Source organism: Cyanistes caeruleus, chromosome 23 (assembly GCF_971803275.1).
Source record: "Cyanistes caeruleus chromosome 23, bCyaCae1.hap1.1, whole genome shotgun sequence".
NCBI classification, from domain to species: domain Eukaryota; kingdom Metazoa; phylum Chordata; class Aves; order Passeriformes; family Paridae; genus Cyanistes; species Cyanistes caeruleus.
In genome coordinates this window covers 2,837,890-2,857,939 of record NC_141723.1, presented here as the reverse complement: position 1 = coordinate 2,857,939, position 20,050 = coordinate 2,837,890, and the positions used below count along the sequence as shown (strand labels likewise).

Sequence of the window (20,050 nt, the reverse complement as noted above, 5' to 3'; positions counted from 1 at the left end):
ACCCTGTTTTGATTGTCCCCTGTGATAGTGATGCTTCAAGCCCCACAGCAGGGGGCCTGCTGCTGTTTGGGCCATCCTTCACCCCATCCATGCATCTCCCCTGGGAGTCCACCAGTGAGTCCTGGGTCCTGCCCACCTCTGTCTGCCAAGGAGCAATGAGCACGCATCTGTCGATGGAGTCCCTGCAGGGTAAGGACTGTCTTTGCTCTTGTCACTCACCTATGTTCAGTGGAAGCAGCATGATCAGGGGCCTGTTTTCCACAACTGAGACATTCCCAGCGTCTCCTCCATCATCTTGCAACAATACTAACTCTGACAACTAAACCTGCCCCTGTGAAGGGATGTCTCTGCAGACAATGCACTCCCGAGGTTTGCTCCTATCGTGATCTGGCAGTGTGTGACACAAAACAAATGTCTTCATCAAAGGACAAAAACCTTGAGGACCAGGAGCAGAAGAACCATGACCCTCAGCATCTCCCTGACACGGCTGTAATCTCACAGCACACTGTGCCCTCTGCTCCCAGGGGATGCCTCAACTTTCCACACCATCAACCAGGAGAAAACATTTGAAACACTCCTTTAAAGTGAGATCTGCTGCCAGGAGACTGGGGGCAGTGGGACTGTGACAGACCCACCAGAGTATTGCTCACTTTGAGACCTCCCTTCGTCTTCCCCAACGTGGGAATGAAAAGCTCAGTCTCAAGAGTTCTTTCCCTGAACCCCACAAGAAGAAAACAGCTCCATCCCAGCACTGCTATGAGCTGCTGTGACCTTGAATATCAGGGACACCCTGCTGTCCCCCTCGAGTGACCCCAGCAGAAAGGTAAGTGCTTCCCAAAACCCAACAACCTCCTGAGGGAAGGGATCTGGGAGGGATGTGACACCTCACCCACTTTCCTCAATGTCACCTGCAGTGAATCAAGCATTAGTGACCTCCATGGGAGCCACTCTGCTTTGAGCCTCTTAGAAAAACCCCAACCCATCAGGGAGCCAGGGCTGATTTGATGTAGCTACAGGTGGCACAAAGCACCACTCACCCCTTGCATGTGGCCCCTGGGGATCCCACCACAATCCAAGCCTCCCTAATGCTTCCCATCTTCCCACGCCAGTTCTGCTGGATACCCAGTGCTGGACCTGCCTCCACTGCAGTGAATACCTACAGCTGCCCAAACGCTCCTGCTCACAGCACATCCTGATGCCTCATCTGCATTGTCCCCATCACAGAGCACGGAGAGGTGATGCAGCCCCTCTCTGGCCATGGGATTCTCTCCATCTCCCCTTCCTGGCTTGAGAGGGATGTTTCTCCATGGCCCTCAGCAATGCCCAACCTGTGCCTAAGGACAAGGACCTCAGCTGCTACATCCAGGGGGAGGGAGGGCATATTTCAGACCATGACCTCCATCTCTCCCCAGCACCAAGAGACACCCTTACCTATGTCAATAAATTATTACATAAAAGCATCCATCGAGCCGCCTCTCTCTCTTTAACTTCCTCTTTGTCTGCTACTTTTGGCACTCCTTGATCTCTCACCTAGAACACCAAAAAAGTCACAATTACAGAGAGGTGGTGAGGGAGAGAGCCCTGTTACCTCTACACCAATCCCTGATCCCTCCCCATTACCCCCAAGAATCCAGGCACTGCCCCTTCTACCAAGTTTACTCTACCGTGGCTGGCTGGTCCAACCTGGGAGTTGCAAGATCTGCATGAAGACCAACACCATCCTCTCTGTCATCCTGACCCTGCCACCTGTGCCCATCTGTCCTGTCCCCACACCCTCAGTACCTTGTCCCTTACTTGGGATGTGCCACAAAGCCTGAGCATGGTTCTTCCCTTACCCCACATCGGTATCACTTGGACACTGCATGTCACACCTCAAAGCAACACCTTCCCATCCCTCTTCTCCATGCTCATCTCTTGGGTTACATCATAGGGTCAAGAAATAAACACACAAATCTCACACCAAATCAATAGCAACCAACTTCTGATCCTGCAAATGTGTCAGGTGACCTGAAGAAACCAGCAACCCAGAGGCTACAGTTGAGGCTGAGGACCAAAATCACTAAACAACTTTCCAGCTTCACCAAAAACCAAGACACTGACCAAGACAAGCCTCCACGGACAGCAAAGTGCACCTACACCCAAACAATCCTGTCATGCTTCGCCTGTATGCAGCATTGCATGGGGGACCCTGTTCTCTGCACCCACCTCACATCACTCTGCCTCTCCTTCCCACGCAGGATTCGCTTCAGCTGCTCCACAAGCATCCCCTGCCACGCTGTGCAGCCCATGCTGAGCTTAGGGGCACTGAGTGGCGTCCTGAACAGGGAAATAGGGCACTTCTGTGCCTCACATTCTCTCCATCTACTCACCAAAGCCTCACCTGTGACAGAATTCCTGGTGAGATCCAGGGACCATCTTTCCAATGCCCTCCTGGCCCATCTGGCCCATTGTGATGATTTGGTGATCCCATCTGCCACCCCGCCTCCAGCATCCCTCCCCACATCCCTCCCCATTCCTGGTGGCGCAAGGGGAGAACGCGGGGTGGCCCTGGCCCCCGCGGCAATGAGCACCACAAGCAGACGGAGCGGCCACATGGAACAATCGTTTTAATGGATAGGCAGAGAGAGCCCCCTCACCGCCCGCCTGCCCGCGCCCGGGCCCCCCGCGTGCCCCCCGCCGCCGGCCGCAGGGAAGGAAAGGAAATTGAAGGAGGAAAACCAATTGCAGGAGAAACCCCCGCTGAAATGGATGGCGAGGCAACAGGTCCTGCTCCTTGGCAGGGGCCGGTTGCTTCGTCTTCTTTTTCTTACTTCTTTTGTGGGTATTTTTTGGTTTTTTATATATATATATATATATATATATATATATATGTATATACACGCACACACACGCACGCACACACACACATATACATACACATATATATATATATATATATAAAAATACAAAACTGAGCTATATAGATCTCCCTCTGTCCCTCAGCTCGCTTTATTCCACCGCGAAAAGGCCAGGGCCATGCGGCAAAAAGCGATGGAGAGGGGCCCTGGTCCCCTGTGACCCTTTGTCCCCGGTGACCCCAGGGTGGGAAGCCGAGGGGGTTCAGGGATGTGTGGACAGAGACGCTTGTCTCGTTGAGAACCGATACACACCTAACTCCATATACAGCATGCAGTAATGGCAGCGGAAGGACCCTGCTGGGAACCGTGGCTAGAACTCTAACAAAAAAAAAGAATTATATATATATATATATGTATATTTATATATACTGTATATATATATCCCATAAAAAGATTCAGTATCTCCCTCCACCTCAATGCGCGGCGAGTGTCGTCTGTGCCCTCGGCAGGAACTGTCCAGACGACCGCTTTTGGGCCGGTTTTGTGGGGGTTTCAGCACAGGACTCCTCCTCCTTCTCCTTGCTGGGCTCATAAACCTCCTTGGCTGGTCGCCTCCTCGGCAAACAAACTTCTCTCCGCTTGCTCCCCCTCTCCTGGATTGTTTTTTTTCCTCTTTTTTCTTTTCTTTTTTTCCCCTCTTTTTTTTTTTTTTTTTTTGCATTTCTGTTTTTTAGGAACTAAGAGTTCTAGGCTCGTATCAGAAAATACAATTAATAAAATTAACCATGACTCAGAATCCCTTATCATTCACGATGTCCGCGGATGGTACGATGAAAGCGTGGCTCGACGCCGGTCTCCTTCCTCCCTTTCCTTTCGTGGTGGTGTGATAACTGTCGAAGATCTATATATCTGTACATATATATATATATATACGTGGAGATATAGATATATATATATATTCTGAAACACAAATGGCGGCACAGTCCATGAGAAGACGGGGAAATCTTGGCAAAGGAGAAACCCGGTGTGTCTGGATGGAGGGTCCCACGGGAGGGAGCAGGCGGGCAGGGGCGGTGAAAAGGACAGGGCAGGGGACAAGTGCCACACTCTGATGGCCCTGTCCATCCTCCGTGCTGGCCCGTGGTAGAGAACGGCGAAAACGGGGAAAAAGTGGCAAGGGACGAAAAAAGAAATAAAAACAGGGTGAAAAGAAAAAGACTCAGTCGCATTGCATCTTCAGCAGGAAGCCTTGGATTATTAATTTTTTCACTTTTCTCTCCATTCCAAATTCCCGTTGTAGTTGGCTTTTTTTTTTTTTTTTTTGCATGTTTTTCCTCTCTCCCCCTCCCCCAGGTGGCCTGGCCGGATACTCTCTCAATTCTTATGATTATTTTCAGAAACGGTGAACACTTCTTCTTCTTCTTTTCTTCCTCTCCTTTCTGCTTGAGCTCGCTGGCCGTGGTCGTCGCCGCCGCTACTCCGCGGGCCGGCTCTCGGGTCAAAACTGGCGGGCGAGGTGGGCGAGCGGGAGGAGCAGCAGCCACGCGCAGCCACTTCGCCGCCATGCGCCATTGTTCCCGTCGTGGACTGCGCCAGGGCCTGCGGGAAGGGACAGGAACGCCCTCGTGGTTGGTCACAAAGTCAACAAATAGCAGAAACCACAAAATAAAGATTAAAACAAGCAAGAAAAAGAGAAAAAAACAAAGGCGTTGTTTGGGGCCCCGGTGGTGTCGCACGTGGTGGGGGTGCTCGGTGGTAGAGCTCTGTGGGTCCCCTTCCATTCTGTGCTGTCCCAGGAGCATGGGAACAGCCACCCCTCTCCCCACAAATGCTGGTCTTTGGGACAAGATCCTCTGTGGTCTCTTTTCAGCCCTATGTCCTCATCCCAAGCCTGCTCCCTGTGCATCACCACCATCCAATCTCCCTCAGCCCCCTTCACCCTCCTCCAAATTGTTCCAAATTTTCCATTCATGCTCATAAGGGAGATAAGAGTTTTCACCCAGCACATTCTGCCCACCCTAGGGTGACCACCCTGTTGCCCACTAGTGTCCCTTGGAAAGGACAGTAACCACCTGCCCACCCTGCAGAGGCACCGCCAGCAGCACTGCATTGTGGATTTGGTGTGTTGCACGTCTTCAGAGCCTCTGCGGGGCTCAGCACAAGGAGATGGGAAGAGAAGGGTGATCAAGAAGAGCCAAGCCCACCCATCTCTGGGGACCACAGGGGGTGAGGAGTTCAAAGCTCACTGTGGGAAAGGATGTGGAGATGCTTTCACCAAAACACCCATTTTTTTACCAAATAGATGGCCCAGGAGAAGACTAAGGTGGAAAAAGAGCTCAGGAAGGCATCCACGTGAGTGTCTGTGGAAGCAGGACTGACCACAAGGTCTGATTCACAACTGTTTTTGAAACCCCAGGACATGAGGGGTCACTTCAAAACCTGACCAGGACACTGAGCAACAGTACCCATCTGGCTTCCCACCAGTAACACTCTGCAGCACACTCAGACACCTCACACCTCACAAATCCAGGCACCAAATCCAGGTCTCACACACCACCTCCACAGACATGTACAAGTCATCCCAAGGACTGACCACTCAAATCATCACAAATAAAGCCACCCCAAAATCAAGATGACACCAAGCCAGCTGGCTGGACACTAAGATTGCACAGCAGAGAGCTGACTGCCCAGGCCAGGAATAATACCAGGAAGGAGACCAAATCCATAGGGGCCTGTCCACCCCTATCTCATCCCATAAAGAAGACACTAGAAGCATCCCAGAGGAGAAAGGACCTGCCACAAGACCCACTTACACATTAGCACTGGGAAAGCAGCCCAAAGACATCCCTGCTTTGCCCTGGGAATGGGGAGGGAGCGGGACACCATGGGATGGGGACAGGCATGCAGTGGGCACAGGCCACCACCAGACAGGCACTCTAGGCTGGCAGGGAGGGGCAGGATGGGAGGGCAGCTAAGAAAGCCCTAATTCATCCCTATACCAGTAAAAGCAGTGGGGTTGTGGGGCAGGAGATCCAGGTGGTGGGTGCTGCAGCTCCCACTGAGATGAGTTGTGGTGGAAGCCAGAGGGGCCCAAGGGGAACAGCAAGGGAAGCACTGGCATTGTGGGAAACCCCCAAATTACTGACCTTTCCAGGGTGTCAGAGCGGTAGTTGTCTCTTCTAAAAATTAAAGAACAAGTGAAAGTTAAGGCAAAAGGGCAATGCAAAGCGCAGGCTCGAGACACCTCCCTCAGCCTGCCCTCGACCTGGGGTTGGGAAAACCAGTGGATGGGGTAGAAATGGGATATGTTGCTCAAATCACAGACCACTGCCGTGGGGCCATGGTCCCCTCGTCTCAGAGGGAACCTGAGATGAGCTGGATATGGGACCTCAGACCTGGCAAAGCCTGTAGTTGCACCCTGTGCAAAAGGCAAAGCACAAGGGCTGGAATACGGGGATTTGAGTTTGGGGTCCATCCCTCTTGCTAATCCTGCAATATCCCAAAAAGATTTATGGCCTGACAGCCACCTCTGGGAGCAACATGGACTGTGTGATGGGTGAGAAGCAGAGGGTTGGTTTTTTTCCCCCAACTCCACAGAATGATGTGGTTTCCCTGAGCACTCTATCACATCCCAGACAGCACCAAATGAGCCGCTGAATGAGCCGGCAGGACTGGAATAACGAGCGCTACATGTTAAATAAAGCACTAGTTGACCTCCATGAAAAATTAGATTAAAAGAAGGATTAAAAGATGAACGCTACATTAGCTTCTCACACAACCCCAAAAAGGCTCATGTCATGGTACCTGCACAGATTAAACCTCCATTTGTGGGGGAAAAACTCCAAAACACTCAGCTTCAGGGAAAAGGGGCCACTCACAAAATTGTCCCCCAAAACCTCACAGAAGAGACATTTCTCATGCACAGGTAGTGCAGCCACCGCATCCACTTCACTCTAATCTTGCATTAAATAAATAAATATGTCAATAAAGACACATTAATCCCTAGACTGAAGACACCAGTTGCTTAGGGGCAGGTGAGCTTGGCGCTATGATTGCTGATAATTAGGGAGGGGTTGCTCCTGGAAGTGCTGGGGAGCCCTGCACCAGGAGATGAGGGACCCCCACATGTCACAGTCTCCTCAGGGTACTGTCACCCCCCCAAGGGCATTCAATTATTAAAGACTGAATGGATCATTCAATCAATGCAGCCTTTATGGACATTATACGTGGTCAAAGGAATCTGGTTTTGCTCCCTGATGGGATTCAGTCAGACCACAAATCATAGGGGGAATCAGAAAATAAGCTTAAACTTCTGTGGGATGCTTCCCTGCCTCCCACCTGACTGCCATCACAGCATGAGTCCCATAGGTGGGTTAGAACCCAAGAAACCAAGAGTCCATCAGCAGGGAGATGTCATCTTTACTTTTAGGCTGTTCATCCAGCCTGAAACTGCAGATGCCAAACTGGACACCCCACTAATTAAGACTTTAACCTCATAGACACATTGGAATGCTGCAACATCACAGCTAAGGATGTCACTCAGGCTATGTTGTACACTTGGCATGGCCACCCTACACCTGCAGCACAGGTGGAGCCAGGCCTGGGTGGTTTTGCAGTGCTGGAGGTGTTGGTGTCCCTAAAACGTGCAGTTATTGGATTACCAGGAAGGCCAGTGGGGAAGAGGACTGAGATAGTTCCTAAGCAACGCTAATGATGGCTTAGCACACGTGAACCTTCATCACACACAGCTTGGACTTTACTGGGGGAGCAAAGGGGTCTGAGCATCCAAGATGGGATGAACTCCTCTGTCACAGCTCAGGGGAGCCTGGAACAGCTGCCAGTACCAGTGGGAGGGGAGGATAAACCCATCCTGTGATGGCACCCTGACCCCACTGCTGTGGTGCGGCCCCTGGCAAAGCTCAACATCCCCTACCATCCTTAAACAATCTGCTCCCCTGGAATCCATCCAACCAGTCCCCAAAACATGGACAGCACTTCCCAGGGTCTCTGCTGCTGTGGCACACTCCAGAACCCATCACATACCCTGCTCCCTACCCCAACCTGCTTTACATGGCTGGGCACAGACTGCCCTGAGCCATCCTGAGGGACCTGGGGATGAGGAGGGCTCATCTGTCACTCTGCTCTGCTCCCTCTGACCATACAATTACAAGAGACAAGGAGATGACCAGGCACAACATCGGGTGGCAAGGAGGAGGACAATGCTGGGGAGATGTTGGATGTCCCCAGTCCCCACTTCTCCTGTATCCTCAGCTGCAAGAACCACACACCCTGTACCCTAGCAGGGAAATATTCCCAAGCAGTGCCCAGGGATGAGATCTGTCATCTATTTCTGGCTCCTGGCTCCTGGAGAACAGAGCCCCTGCTCTGGTTTTGCTACCACCTGAAGAGGTTTGACAAATATGTCAACCAATCACAGCCCTTCCCATCCATGAGCAGTGTCAGAGGGATACATTGATCCCAGCTCCAGCATGCAGGGAAAACAGTCCTGGGACAAGGGTAAAACCTTCTCCTCCTCCCTGCCCTCCACACCTTTGACACCTCCAATAAGGATATATCTGCTTGGCAGGAGCAGAAAACATGAACTGGAAGGTGATGGAGCAGGGAGCCTGTTTGTTCTCATGTGGGAATGGGGCAGCATCTCCCCTCCCACCCATCAACACAGAGGGATGCCTTCACACAGAGGCTCTCCTAGACACTCATCAGAGCAAGAAGATGGAAACCTGCAGCCAGCTCCTAACTTTGCATTCATGGCAGATCCCAAACACAGTACCAAGCACCTCTGAATGGTGGGAGACACTGGACCTCAATCAGGAGGCAGCTTTGGTGGCTCTTCCTTTTCCCTGGACTCACCACAACCTCCAGCCCACATGCCAAGGGCAGAAAGGATCAGCAGCAAATACACATCTCCCCCAAAAGACATGGGAGACCTTTCCCATGCCTCTCCCATTGGTGGTGTCACTGTGAAGCCATTCCCCCTTCCTGGCTGATTCCCTCAGCCCTACTCACCGTAGAGGATCATGCTGGCATTGGTGTTCCCTAGCCGGTTAGAGGCTACACAGGTGTAGTTGCCATAGTCCTGCTCAGAGACGTTGAAGAAAGTCAGTCTGGAGAAGAAGGGTTTGTTCTCCACTTTCAGCCCTTTCTGTCCTTCAGCCAGTCTGAGGGAAAGAGGAAAGGGAGGTCACGGGGTTGGCATCAGGAAGGGAAGTGCCCACTGTTTCCCATGCCCAGTTATCCTCTGGTTGTGCCTGTGAGTGGGGACATAGAGTGTGGGGGAAGAGGGAGAAGGGAAGGTATTGGGAAAGATAAAGGAGATGGATGCTGCTCTGCTGGGTCTCCAGCTGCCAGCCCATGCCATCCCCATGCTGACCAGAGGCATCCTCACTGCTGCAGTCGTGGGATGGTGCTGGGACTTGCCAAATGCTGTGCAGAGACAGGGATGCTCCCATGCCTGGGGAGGGAATATGGGAAAGTCTCATTCCCAGCCTACAGAAGAACCTGTCCTCAGGCCTCTGTTCTGCCTTCTGTCACCTTCCTCTTCTCTCCTCCCTGCGTGTCTCCGAGGAGTGGTGCAATAGGCACCTCAGCCAGCACAAATGCTGAAGTGTTAACCAAGTGCTTGGACATCCCTGTACTGGTGTCCCCATCCTGCTTAGATACTGCAGCTCATACTTGCTAATTCCTCACGGGAAGTGCAGATTCCCATTATGATCCATGCTGGGTGCTGATCAGGAAGGCTGAGCCCGCTCCTGCCGCTGCTCTGCAGGCCCTCGTGATCTGACCTAGTTCTGAGCAGAGCCTTTCATCTGCCACACAAACATCTGCAGCTTTGTACACTCTGCTGCTCCTTTCCTCTCAAACTGGGTGAGGCAGGCAGAACCAGACTCCCCTCCAGCTTCTGGAGCACCTTTTTAGGCCAAAACTTCCCTCATTATCAGTGACTGGTGTGACTTGTCCTGTGTTTGGCTGCACCATGGCCCCTCTGGGGGGGCCATGTGGGAATCTTGTGGGATAACCAACACAAAAATTGGTTAAAACCACTTTGCCTGGGGTCAGAAAGAGGCAATTTCTCCAGAGTGGAACCTACCCTGGGCTGTGCTGCTCCCCTCCTCATTCCCCAGCCTGTGCTATTGCTTTGGCAGAAGTTTCTGGTGGACCTAAAAGGTCCTTTTCCACCCCAAAACAGGGCAGGCTGTCTCTGGGGCATAGCAAACCCTGTCTCTTCACTGACACCACATTTCTTTTGCTTTTCCAAGAGCTGCCTTCTGGCGAAAGCATTTAAAGAGATGACAGAGACACCAATGATGACACCAATTCTTAAGTGCCTGGATTTGTGCTGCCAATATCCATTTTGGACATTATGCTTCACCCAAGCAGGGATTTACCACAACACCTTCAAACAGAAGCACGGGCAGCAAAGATCCTGCCCCTGTGGGAAGTGAAAGAGTTTCCTGGGAAAATCCCCTTCCAAAAATTTGCTGAGTTAAATATAAAGCATTTAATAGATCCTGGGTGGAGGCAGTTCCAGCTGTGGATGCTGGCTGCCTGATGGAATGCCTGCATTTACCCCAGACAAGCATAGCCTGAGGCTATCAGGGGGACCTGCATCAGTATCCAAACCAGGCTTGTGCCAAGGGTTATGAGCTGAAGCTGCTGGCACTGGGTGCAGCCCCCTTGGGGTTGGTGTGTCCCCCCCAGGCTCTTACCTCTTGTCATCTTTGTACCACTGGAAGTCGGCGGAGGGGACAGCGGAGGCTTCGCACAGCAGGATGCCCTTCTGCCCCACCGGCACCCCGGTGCTCTTGGCGTCCGAGATGTACGGCGGGTCTGTGGGAAGAGGGGAAACCTGGGGTGAGCCCCCAGCAGCCTGTGGGACTCCTATCCTCTCCCCTTGCTCCTCAATATCTCCTTTCTCTCCCTGCTCAAGGGTAGGAGCCAAAATCATCTCTCAGCCCGTGCTCAGCTCCTGCCACTCTGGTGCTGCTGTCCAGAGGTTTTCAGGTTCATGGGGGTTCTCTTCCAAAAAACAAGAGATCCTCAACTCATGGTTGTTACATGTCCAGCTAATGGAGTGGCCAGAGAGGGGTTTAGGAGGGTCTTCATGTATGTCTAAATATGAAAAATGTTGCTTTCTTCCTCTCTCTCACTTTTTCTAACAGAAAAAAAAAATAAAAAAAATGTTCTATTTACTGCTCACTTCTCTCCTCTCCTCAGAGGTTATCAGCACAGCATCTCTCCACGGGCAGAAAACCCAGGTTGATGGAGACAGCTGAGGAGGAGGTGGTGGAAAAAAATGGAGCTCGAAAAGAAGGGGAAAATAGGGCAAAACACCACCTGCTCAAAAAAACTGCTGCTGCCTGTCTCGCTCTGGGGCCTTTGTGTGCCTCACTTCCAAGTGCCACTCCCTTGTGGGGCAGCGTGGTGCCCCTGTCCAGCCCCACCCCTGTCCCCAGTGGCCCCCAGGGACTCACAGTTGACGGTGACTTTGACTCGCTGGACGACGGGCGCTGAGACATCGTTGGAGGCGCTGCACTCGTACTCTCCCGACTGCTCCCGTGTGATTCCCGTGATCTCCAGGTACTCATCCTCGCTGATGAAGCCCACGGCTGCAGAGGCAGAGACAGAAGGCCCTGAGTGATGGGGAGGCACAACAACCCTGTGCCCGCTGGCTGGTCACCATCTCGGAGCACGTCACCCTGCAGTAGGACACACAGCCAGCAGGTCCCAGCCCAGACTGCCCGTGTGCCTATGACCCTCCATTCCAAGAAAATCCTTGCCAGAAAGGTTTCTGCAAACACTGGAGTGCTCCAGCAGCTCTGGCCTCACTGAGAGCATTGCTTGCTGGGGATAATGTCCCAGAGGTGCTCAGGGTGCGCAAAGTGGGCAAAGCTGCACCCTGCAAAATGACCTGAGCTCACCTCTGCGCATCCCCCCAGCTGGGAGGTACCTCCAGGCTCACCCAGCTCACATTAGTACCTTCCTCTGATTCTTCAGCTTCAATTAATTCACAGCAAGTCTATTCCCATTAGTGGTGGTGCCAACACCTCCCTTTAGCTGAAACACCTCATCCCTGTGCCACTCAGGCTCATTTCTGGGGGGCTGCACTTGTCCCCTCTTCCCCATCAAGGCTGCAGTGCAGCTTCTTGTTTCACTCAAAGCCAGAAAGATGCGATCAGTGGCATTTCCTTCACTCTGAAATCTTTCAGCCCCCATTCTTTGCAGGAGCACTCTTTATTTTGACACAGTCCTGGAAACACACAGTGCTTGGCTGGCTGGGGCACAAGACTCCCCGGGTTCTTCCCCCAAACAAGCAGCAAAAATTACTTTTTGCAGGCCGCAAAACAGGGACAACTTCTTCCTTCCCTGTTGTTTACATCTCCCCACTGGATCTCCTGCAGCCAGGATGCTGTAATTACTGCACAGAGCATCTCCGAGCCCTGTGTCACACTTAATATTCCTATAAATTTTAAACGGTAGTCCTTGGTACATATGTGTGGCAATTGGTGTCATATTTTAATTAGGCTTGCCCTACACCATCTGAAATTAATAATAGCTCGAATTACCAGTGTAATTTATAAATTAACATTGCTGCAGCATTAGGAAATAAATTAGCTCTGGACAGCTGTTTCTGGGAGTGAGTGCCAATGGCAGAGAGGCCAAGCACAGGTCCCTGGTCCCCAGGGGGATGCCGTGAGCTCGGCCAGCCCTCGCTTCCCACCCGGATATCGCTGTCTGTGCTGGCGTGACCTGATGGGCCACAACTCGCTGCGCTTGACCGGCCAACCGTGTGCATCCTGCTCCTAACAAATGCATGCAAAATCCACACGTGGGAGGCTCCCAGCGGGGCACACAGCGCCTGCATCCCGCCGGCTGAGGCTTTTATGGCATCTCTTCCCACGCTACAGGAGTGGTGTGGTCAGACTCCACCACCCACCATGGGAAGACCCGAGCCAGCACCGATGGTGTTCCTGTAATGCCCTAGAACAGCTCGACACAGTGAGAACCTCAGGCATGTGCCAGGATCGTGCTGCTGCAATCCCAGGTGCCACTACTGTCAACTCAAACTAGTGCAAATATGCTCAGCCGTGATGAAATCCCACCTTGGCTCTCTCTCCTGCACCAGAACTCACAGCTGCCAGCTCCACACAGCACTCCTGGGACTTTGCATGTCCACTGCTCCCTGAACTGAGGACCCCACGCATTCATGTGTGCATCCCACCTTCCCAGGCCGACCTAACTGGGAAGGCAGCCCTGTGAGCTTTGGAAAGGAGTGAAGTGCGTTTTCCTGTTGATGAATTGCTGACATCCAACAGCGTCCTCAGCCCTGTGCTGAAATTCCCACCCGAGTGGCTGGTGGTGCAAACCGCTGAGCTCATCAGTACTTAGTGCAACTGAAGGGTGAGATATGAAGGCGTTACCCCAAAATCAATATCCTTTAGAGACACACAAATTACAGCGTTACATCCAGCGGCCCTGCGGCACTGCAAAAAAAAAAAAGGAGAAGGGGGGGAAAAGAATTCCTTTTTGTGGCTGACCTAGAATTGGCTTCTCTGTAGCACAGCGCTGCCTGCTGATAAAGTAATGACACAGCTGGTGGCCCTCAGATGCTCTGTGCACGAATCTGACTCTGGGCTGTGCAAAGGCTCAGATAACACTGCTTCCCAACTCACCAAAGGCCCTTTCCCAAGTTCTGGAGCGGCAAGAATTGGCTCTTGCCAGAGTCAAGCCATAATTTGTGTGCCTGGTTTGATCAGGGAGCAAAGCAGCTCGAGTGCATTTTGTTCCCCAGCAAAAGACTTGATTAAAGTAACTGCAAGGGTCAGATTTCCACCTGTAAAAGCTCGGAAAATTGAAGGTTTCCTCCGTGCCTGGGTAGCTCTGAAGTCTGAGATATGTGCATGGTAATCAGCTGATGGAGAGGCAGAACTCAAAGTTCAGGGACTCGGGGTCTGGCATCCCAGGAATTTGGCTACAGCCAAACGGAGCCTGCCCAGGACTGAGACAGGATGCTCTGAGCTGGAGCTGACTCCTGTCTCTGTCCTGTGCACAACCTGATGTAAGTCATGCTCAGATGACAACAGCATTAGGAACACCCTCCCTGCAGCAGCCTCTGGCCCAGGGATGCCTCCTCAGTGCCAGCTACAGCATCTCAAATATTTAGGTGACATGGACAGTCCCTGCCCACTGGTGAAGCAGGTGACACCAGGTGACTGAGACAACATTCCCCTGTCCTGTCCTATACAAGTGGTTTTGCAGGAAAACCAGATCCATAAATCTGCTTGATTCTGTGGGATAACATCCTGGAAGCACCTGGAACTTGGGAATGCTCAGGGCAAGGCTTGACCAGAGCCCTGCTGCTCCAGGAGCTCTGCCAGACATACCAGTCCTTTTCTGCCTGAACTGATGGTGGGAACTTTCAAGGCTGTCTCTGCTTGAGCACAATTAGGAGCTGAAATATTGCAGGAATTAATGGAGAGCTCTCTCATCTCCTCAGGAGCTAGAAAACCAGCACAGCCAGCACCCATCATTATTATTATTAATACTAATAATATCACACAGGCCAGAAATGGAATGGCCATGGACGACGCACAAGCATAATCCTGGCTCATCAGCCAAGGATGATGAACTAACCCAGAGCGAGCTGGGGAGATGGAAAAGCAGAGCCTGAATCCTTGTGCTCAGTGAGCAGGAGGCTGCACACAGAGCAGCATGCACTATTTAGGACTTGCTCTTCAGATCTCTGTTAGAAGCCTCAGGGAAAGGGAAGTTTGACCATGATGGCAGTGGAGGAGTCACAGAGGCGAGGTCCTGGTGTGGCACAGAGCACCAAGGCAAACCCAACAGATGGCCAAGCTGTGCTTGGGGTCCCACACAGCATGGATGTGATGAGCTGTGGGCAGATGCCTCCTGCATTTATATTCCTCCCTCCATGCCTTCCTCCTTCCCTTGCTTCTTGTTTTCCCATTCCAACTCATCTCCCTTCTGACTCCTCCTCCCCATTTGCTTCCATTGAGCTTCTGACAAGATAATAACTCACCAGAAAGTGAACACATGTTCCCAAATTAATTACACGCCACTGTCCCCTGTCTCACTGTTGCAGCCATGTTCAGGTCTCTAGGACACTGCTCACAGCTTTCCCTGGCTGAAGGCTGCCCATGATGCCACTGAAAAAGCTTCCTTGGAGCTCTTTCCTGTGTCCATAGGAACTCCCTGCACCTCAGATCAAGCTGAGCCAGCCCAGCCACTCAGGGCTGCAAGATTTTCACCTCTAAAGCCCAAAGGCACAACCTCAACAGTGGTCCCACAGCAGGTTCAGTCTCTGGCTGCTCAAAGTCCCACCAGTGATCCCAAAGCAATGCCCTGCCCTCTCCACCGTGCTGCTGCATTTTCCAGGCACTGATCCCACTGGCCAGGATCAACCAAAGAAAGAGAATATTTTATGGAGATAATTTTATTAAAATGTTTACAACAATGCAGATATTGACATCTCACTTCAATCAATAGCACAATTTATTGTCCTTCAAGGTGAACATTAAGCCAAGCTGCCCATTAGTCAATATTTACCTCCAAGGTCTATAAATCTTTATACGGGCTTCAGCGGATGTTGACAGCAGCTGATTCCAGATAAGTAAAAGTAAGAGCGTGAAACATTGCTCCTTTTGGAGGTGAAATAGTAACTAGTTAATTACAGTCCCTACAGCAATTCTCAACTATCAATTTATGGCTACTCCTGGCAATAAAAATTAACATCTCACAGACTCCCGGCTCCAAGTGACGCACTAAACCCGAGAGCCATATATTTCAAACGTCACCCCGATGCGATGCTGATGGCCATCCTATAACAGTTTATGGTAAATAAATAAAACACACAAAGGTAATAAGAGAATTGCTGGCACCTGAGACCCACTTCACCTCTCCTTCATGCAGCAGCGAGAGGAAAAGTGCAGGATGGGAGATTTAGTAGAATCAGAGAAGGTGGGGAAAGGAACCATCCCAAATCACCCCAAATCTCTCTCAAAGGAGGCACAACACAGCCCCAGGTAGGAGGGTAAACAAGAGGAAAGGCTGCCTCTGGAACATGCCCCAGCCAAACTGGGAGATGCACCTGCATCACCTCTTATTAACCACTATTACCCTCTCCTGATGGCTCAATTAACACATAAGGAACAAAGTTCAGGCTTTTCTGAAATTCCATTCCCCGTTTTTGTTTGATCAGGTGAATGACCTTAGCTAGGGCAGCTTCTCCTCTGTGCACCCCCTCTTTTCAGCTCCCCCTGTGCCAGCTTAAAGCTGCCACGCTCCAGTGAACAAAGATTAGGGGTAATTAACCTGCTGGAAATCATCCAGCTCAATCATTCAAAAAAAGATTTTTTTTAAGATTACCCTATCGACCCAGACAAACTCCTCTCCTCCTCTTGTGAATATTGCATCCCTGAACCACAGGCTCCAGCCCATTTCTATCTGTGATCCCCCCCTTACCTGAGCCATCCCTTTAGGAAGCACACCTACGTGAGGTATGGGGTACAAACCTCCTGTTCTTCATGTTCACAAGCCTTCAGAAGCAGGACTGTCACCCCAGAAACGGGCACACAGCGTATCAGAGTCTGTGTCGTGCTTACACAGGGCCAAGCCACTCTGTTTTTGAAGTTTCCCGATGACAAGGGAGGAAATCTCTCCTCTGACATGCTTTTCCATGTTAATTAGCGTGTTTCCATGGCCCGATGTTGTGCGAAGCCCCAGGGGATGGTGCACTCGCTGCCTGGCACTGTGCAGTGCTCAGGGATGTGGGAGCTTGGCAGGAGCTCACTCCACTGCTGCAGTCTGAGGTCCCTCCTCATCCTCACGCCCCAGGGGTGGCGACCATCACCAGTTGGTGTCACCAAACAGAGGGAAAGCATCATGTTTTCCTACTTGGACCCTTTATTATTGGATTTGGGGAACTCTGACAGCCAATTTTGCTCCTTGTGCATGGCAGCACAGGCTTTGAAGGAGAGGGGTGGCCATAAAATCCTCGACATAAAGTCCTTCTACTCCACTGAAATCAGTGTCCTCTCCTCCCTGGCACTGTGGGAGCCTCTCTCTCCTTGCCTGTGGACAGGCAGTGCTGTGGCTTTTCATCCCCTTCCAAGTTTTTAGGACACAGGTGAGCTGAGGGTGCCTTGAGTTTTGCTCCAAGATACGATGGAGGACCCACCCAGGCTGGATTTTGTGCTGACATGAGCACAGGTGACTATTTCTGAAGGTCCCATTTCTGACTGCCTGTGACCACAGGGTCAGGACTTGGGGACATTGACATACACATTCCAACACGGAGCTGCCACAAAAGTAGGAAAGACATTCTTCCACTTCATGCTCAACACAGAGCTAGGACTGAGGCAGGACCCACATTTGTGGCTCCATTTGCTCAGTGCATCCCTGAGATCACCCCTGGGGCTCAGATCTCATACAACAACTCTGACATTTAACTATTCGGTGGGCACGTGCCACACATCTCACTAATCACTGGGACAGCTGACCTGCAGAGGCCTTCCAGAAGCCACCACATCTCCTGGTCACATAAAGTGAAAATATTGGCATTAACTCCAGAGACAGTGAAAGCAAGGCACTGGGGCCCTGAGCAGCCTGCTGTAGTGGAACGTGACCCTATCCATGGCAGGGTGTTGGAATGAGATGCTCTTCAAGGTCCCTTACAACCCGAACCAATCTCTGACTCCCTGCTGTGCCCTTCCCCACGGTGTTCCAGGGACACCTGCCCACTCTGCTCGCCCCACCGATGCTATGCAGCGTAGCCAAGTCACCTGAGCCATCCATTATAGCACCATTGTGAAGAGTTTTTAGCTTAAAAGTCCTTGAAAGTTTCCCACTGTGACTCGTTAAACAAGATCTTTTTCACTTTCCCTCTATTCTCCGCTAACAATATTTATACTCATTTCTTTTATTGAAATCTATCTGCCGCCTGTTCTATTAAAGCCACCTGAGTGGCAGCTCCTATTCTCCGGGAGCCTGCAGCCCATCTATTCTCCAGACAATGAGGTACAAGCAGTCTATCTTCTATTGTGCTTCCCGGCCTTCGGCTCTCAAATCTTCCATCTCAAAAAGGCATGTCACAGACGCCTCCATGCAAAAGATTGGAATCCCGGGTTGTGGGGGCTTCCCAGTGCTGGCCGGGCTTGCTGCCCTCCCTCTCTGGGCTAGCATCTCCAGGGAGATGCTGCTTTGGCACCTGTGATCCCTCAGGGATGAGTCTCCCTGGTCCCTGCACATCCTTAGCACGGTTTGTGGTGTCAGACGGCGCACGGCTTGCTGCTGCCGGGATGTTTGCACGTCTCAGACAACTTATTTGTTACCAGGAATAAAAGAGGAGCATTAAACCTTTTGTTTGCAAGAAGTAGTTCCTTGGGAAATAAATGGATTATGGAAATTAATATTTAAAGAAACAAAACAAAACAACTCAGGGACCAACCACCCTTGAACGAGGCTCTAACTCAGGAGTAAATGAGTCGAATAAAGAATGAGCCCTTTTATTTCGATGAGAGGGAGAGCTCAGAGGCAGATCAAGGCTCAGCAAAGTGGCAGTGACTGTCTTCAGCCTCTCACAGCCCCTTCCTCCTCCTGGGGTGCTGGTAAGGACACTGGACCCCAGGAAAAGGTCCAGAGGGCACGTGTCACCCTGTTAGTGCAATTAGCAATGGCAACAGTTCACAAAGAGCTGCAATGGCACCAGATCTGCAGCAAAGATGGGCACAGGGCTCATTAGAGGGCAGCTGCAATTAATGGTACCACCCATTACCACCAGTATGAGCTGGATACCTTCCTCCTTGGCCCTGGAAAGGCAAGGGTGACCCTTGTGGTGACACTGGGAGGGACTGATGCCCGGCAGAGGCTCTGCCTGGCATGGAGCCACTTCCCACGGAGCTTTTCTGCCTTCTCGCAGAAACAAATGCAAAAGGTACATGAAAATCAGTGTTGAGGCTCCCACAGAGGCAAGACCTCTCCAGAGATTTCCTGAGGAGACAGCATCTCTCAGCAGCTCCATGCTCCTGCCCGAGCCTCAGCACTGCTCCTGCACCACTCTTCCCACAGCCCAGAGCATCCAATCAGGTGCCCAACACAAAGTCCCCTCTCCTTCCTCCCCTTACTCCTCCTCCTTCCCTGTGGTTTTTTCCCCGTAGCTGCTTCCAAGGTGAGAGAGGACAGCATTTCTGGAATGAAAGATTCTCCTGCATGCCCTCTCCCAGCAGCGGCCCTAATTCATTTTTCATGGCCCCTTGCAGTGACAAAAGCCGCTGCTTCTCTCTTGTAAGCGTGCGCCATGCAATAAGTCAAAGCTGATGTGCATTTTCCCCCTGGGTGCCGAAGCTGTGCTTTTGATTTAATTTGTCCTGTTGTTTGGCGCTCAGCCTTTGCCGGTGAGTTTCTCTGGAAAGGTGGGAAGTAGGGCCTGATCCACGTGGAGGGGCTGCCTAACAGATGGGGTACAGTGGGTAGTGGTTAAATAATTTGTTGCAATGGTACCAAGATGTTGGAGAGCGACAGATGCTGCCGGAGAAAATCGCTCAAACACGCATCCTGTTTGTGGGAACGCTGCTCCTCCATTAAATCCTGTCGCAACTTGGCTCCTCTGGAGCTCATCCCATTTCTGGCAGCCTCCTTGCTGGCTCTGGGAGAAGCTGTGTTGCACAGGGCTTGGTGAGGAGAGCAAGAACCAAGGTTGGTCCTGCCTGTTATCTGCAGGTGCTTTGCAAAGAACCCGAAAAAATTCCACGGAAGATCCACCACATCCCTTCCCAACCGCTCCATGCATTGCTGCGCAGGAGAAAGCATTCCCAACCCCTGCCAAACTCCAGGCACCCTGCTCTCCTCTGGATTTGTGTGAAAAAGAGCTGCTGGCAGCCAGGACCGAAGGGTCCCTCTGGCTGGAAATTTAAACCCCAAGGCTTTCTCCACAGGACAAGCTCTTAAGAAGCAATTGCAATGCAAAGCGTTAAATGGCTGTAACCTCGGTTAAGCTGTATTTCAGCCGCATTAGGGAAATATCCCTCAGATGGGAAGCAAGTGGCATAATGGCATTAGAGGAAAAAAATAAGCATCAAGTGCCGGCTAAATCCATCCCCAGTGCTGGCAAGAAGTCATGGGGATCTGGGAAACTTTCCCTTCTCCACGCATATCCCTGCAGGCAGCTCGTGGCAATC

General features: G+C 51.5%; 1 protein-coding gene across 9 annotated transcripts in view; it reads right to left on the bottom strand.

The window, feature by feature from the left end:
• Positions 1–4,065: 4,065 nt before the first annotated feature.
• Positions 4,066–20,050, bottom strand: part of LOC111939342 (protein CEPU-1) — a 365,998-nt gene continuing 350,013 nt past the window's right edge. For 5 of the 9 annotated variants that reach the window (XM_086860983.1, XM_086860987.1, XM_086860986.1 and 2 more), the window contains 5 exons: positions 11,330–11,464; positions 10,565–10,685; positions 8,865–9,016; positions 5,984–6,016; positions 4,066–4,436 (listed from right to left, as the gene is read on the bottom strand). In XM_086860983.1, the coding sequence (XP_086717109.1) occupies positions 4,336–4,436; positions 5,984–6,016; positions 8,865–9,016; positions 10,565–10,685; positions 11,330–11,464 (542 nt within the window). In that variant the 3' untranslated portion in view covers positions 4,066–4,335. The remainder of the gene's footprint in view (positions 4,437–5,983; positions 6,017–8,864; positions 9,017–10,564; positions 10,686–11,329; positions 11,465–20,050) is intronic. The other 4 variants (XM_086860984.1, XM_086860989.1, XM_086860988.1 and 1 more) reach the window with 1 other exon arrangement.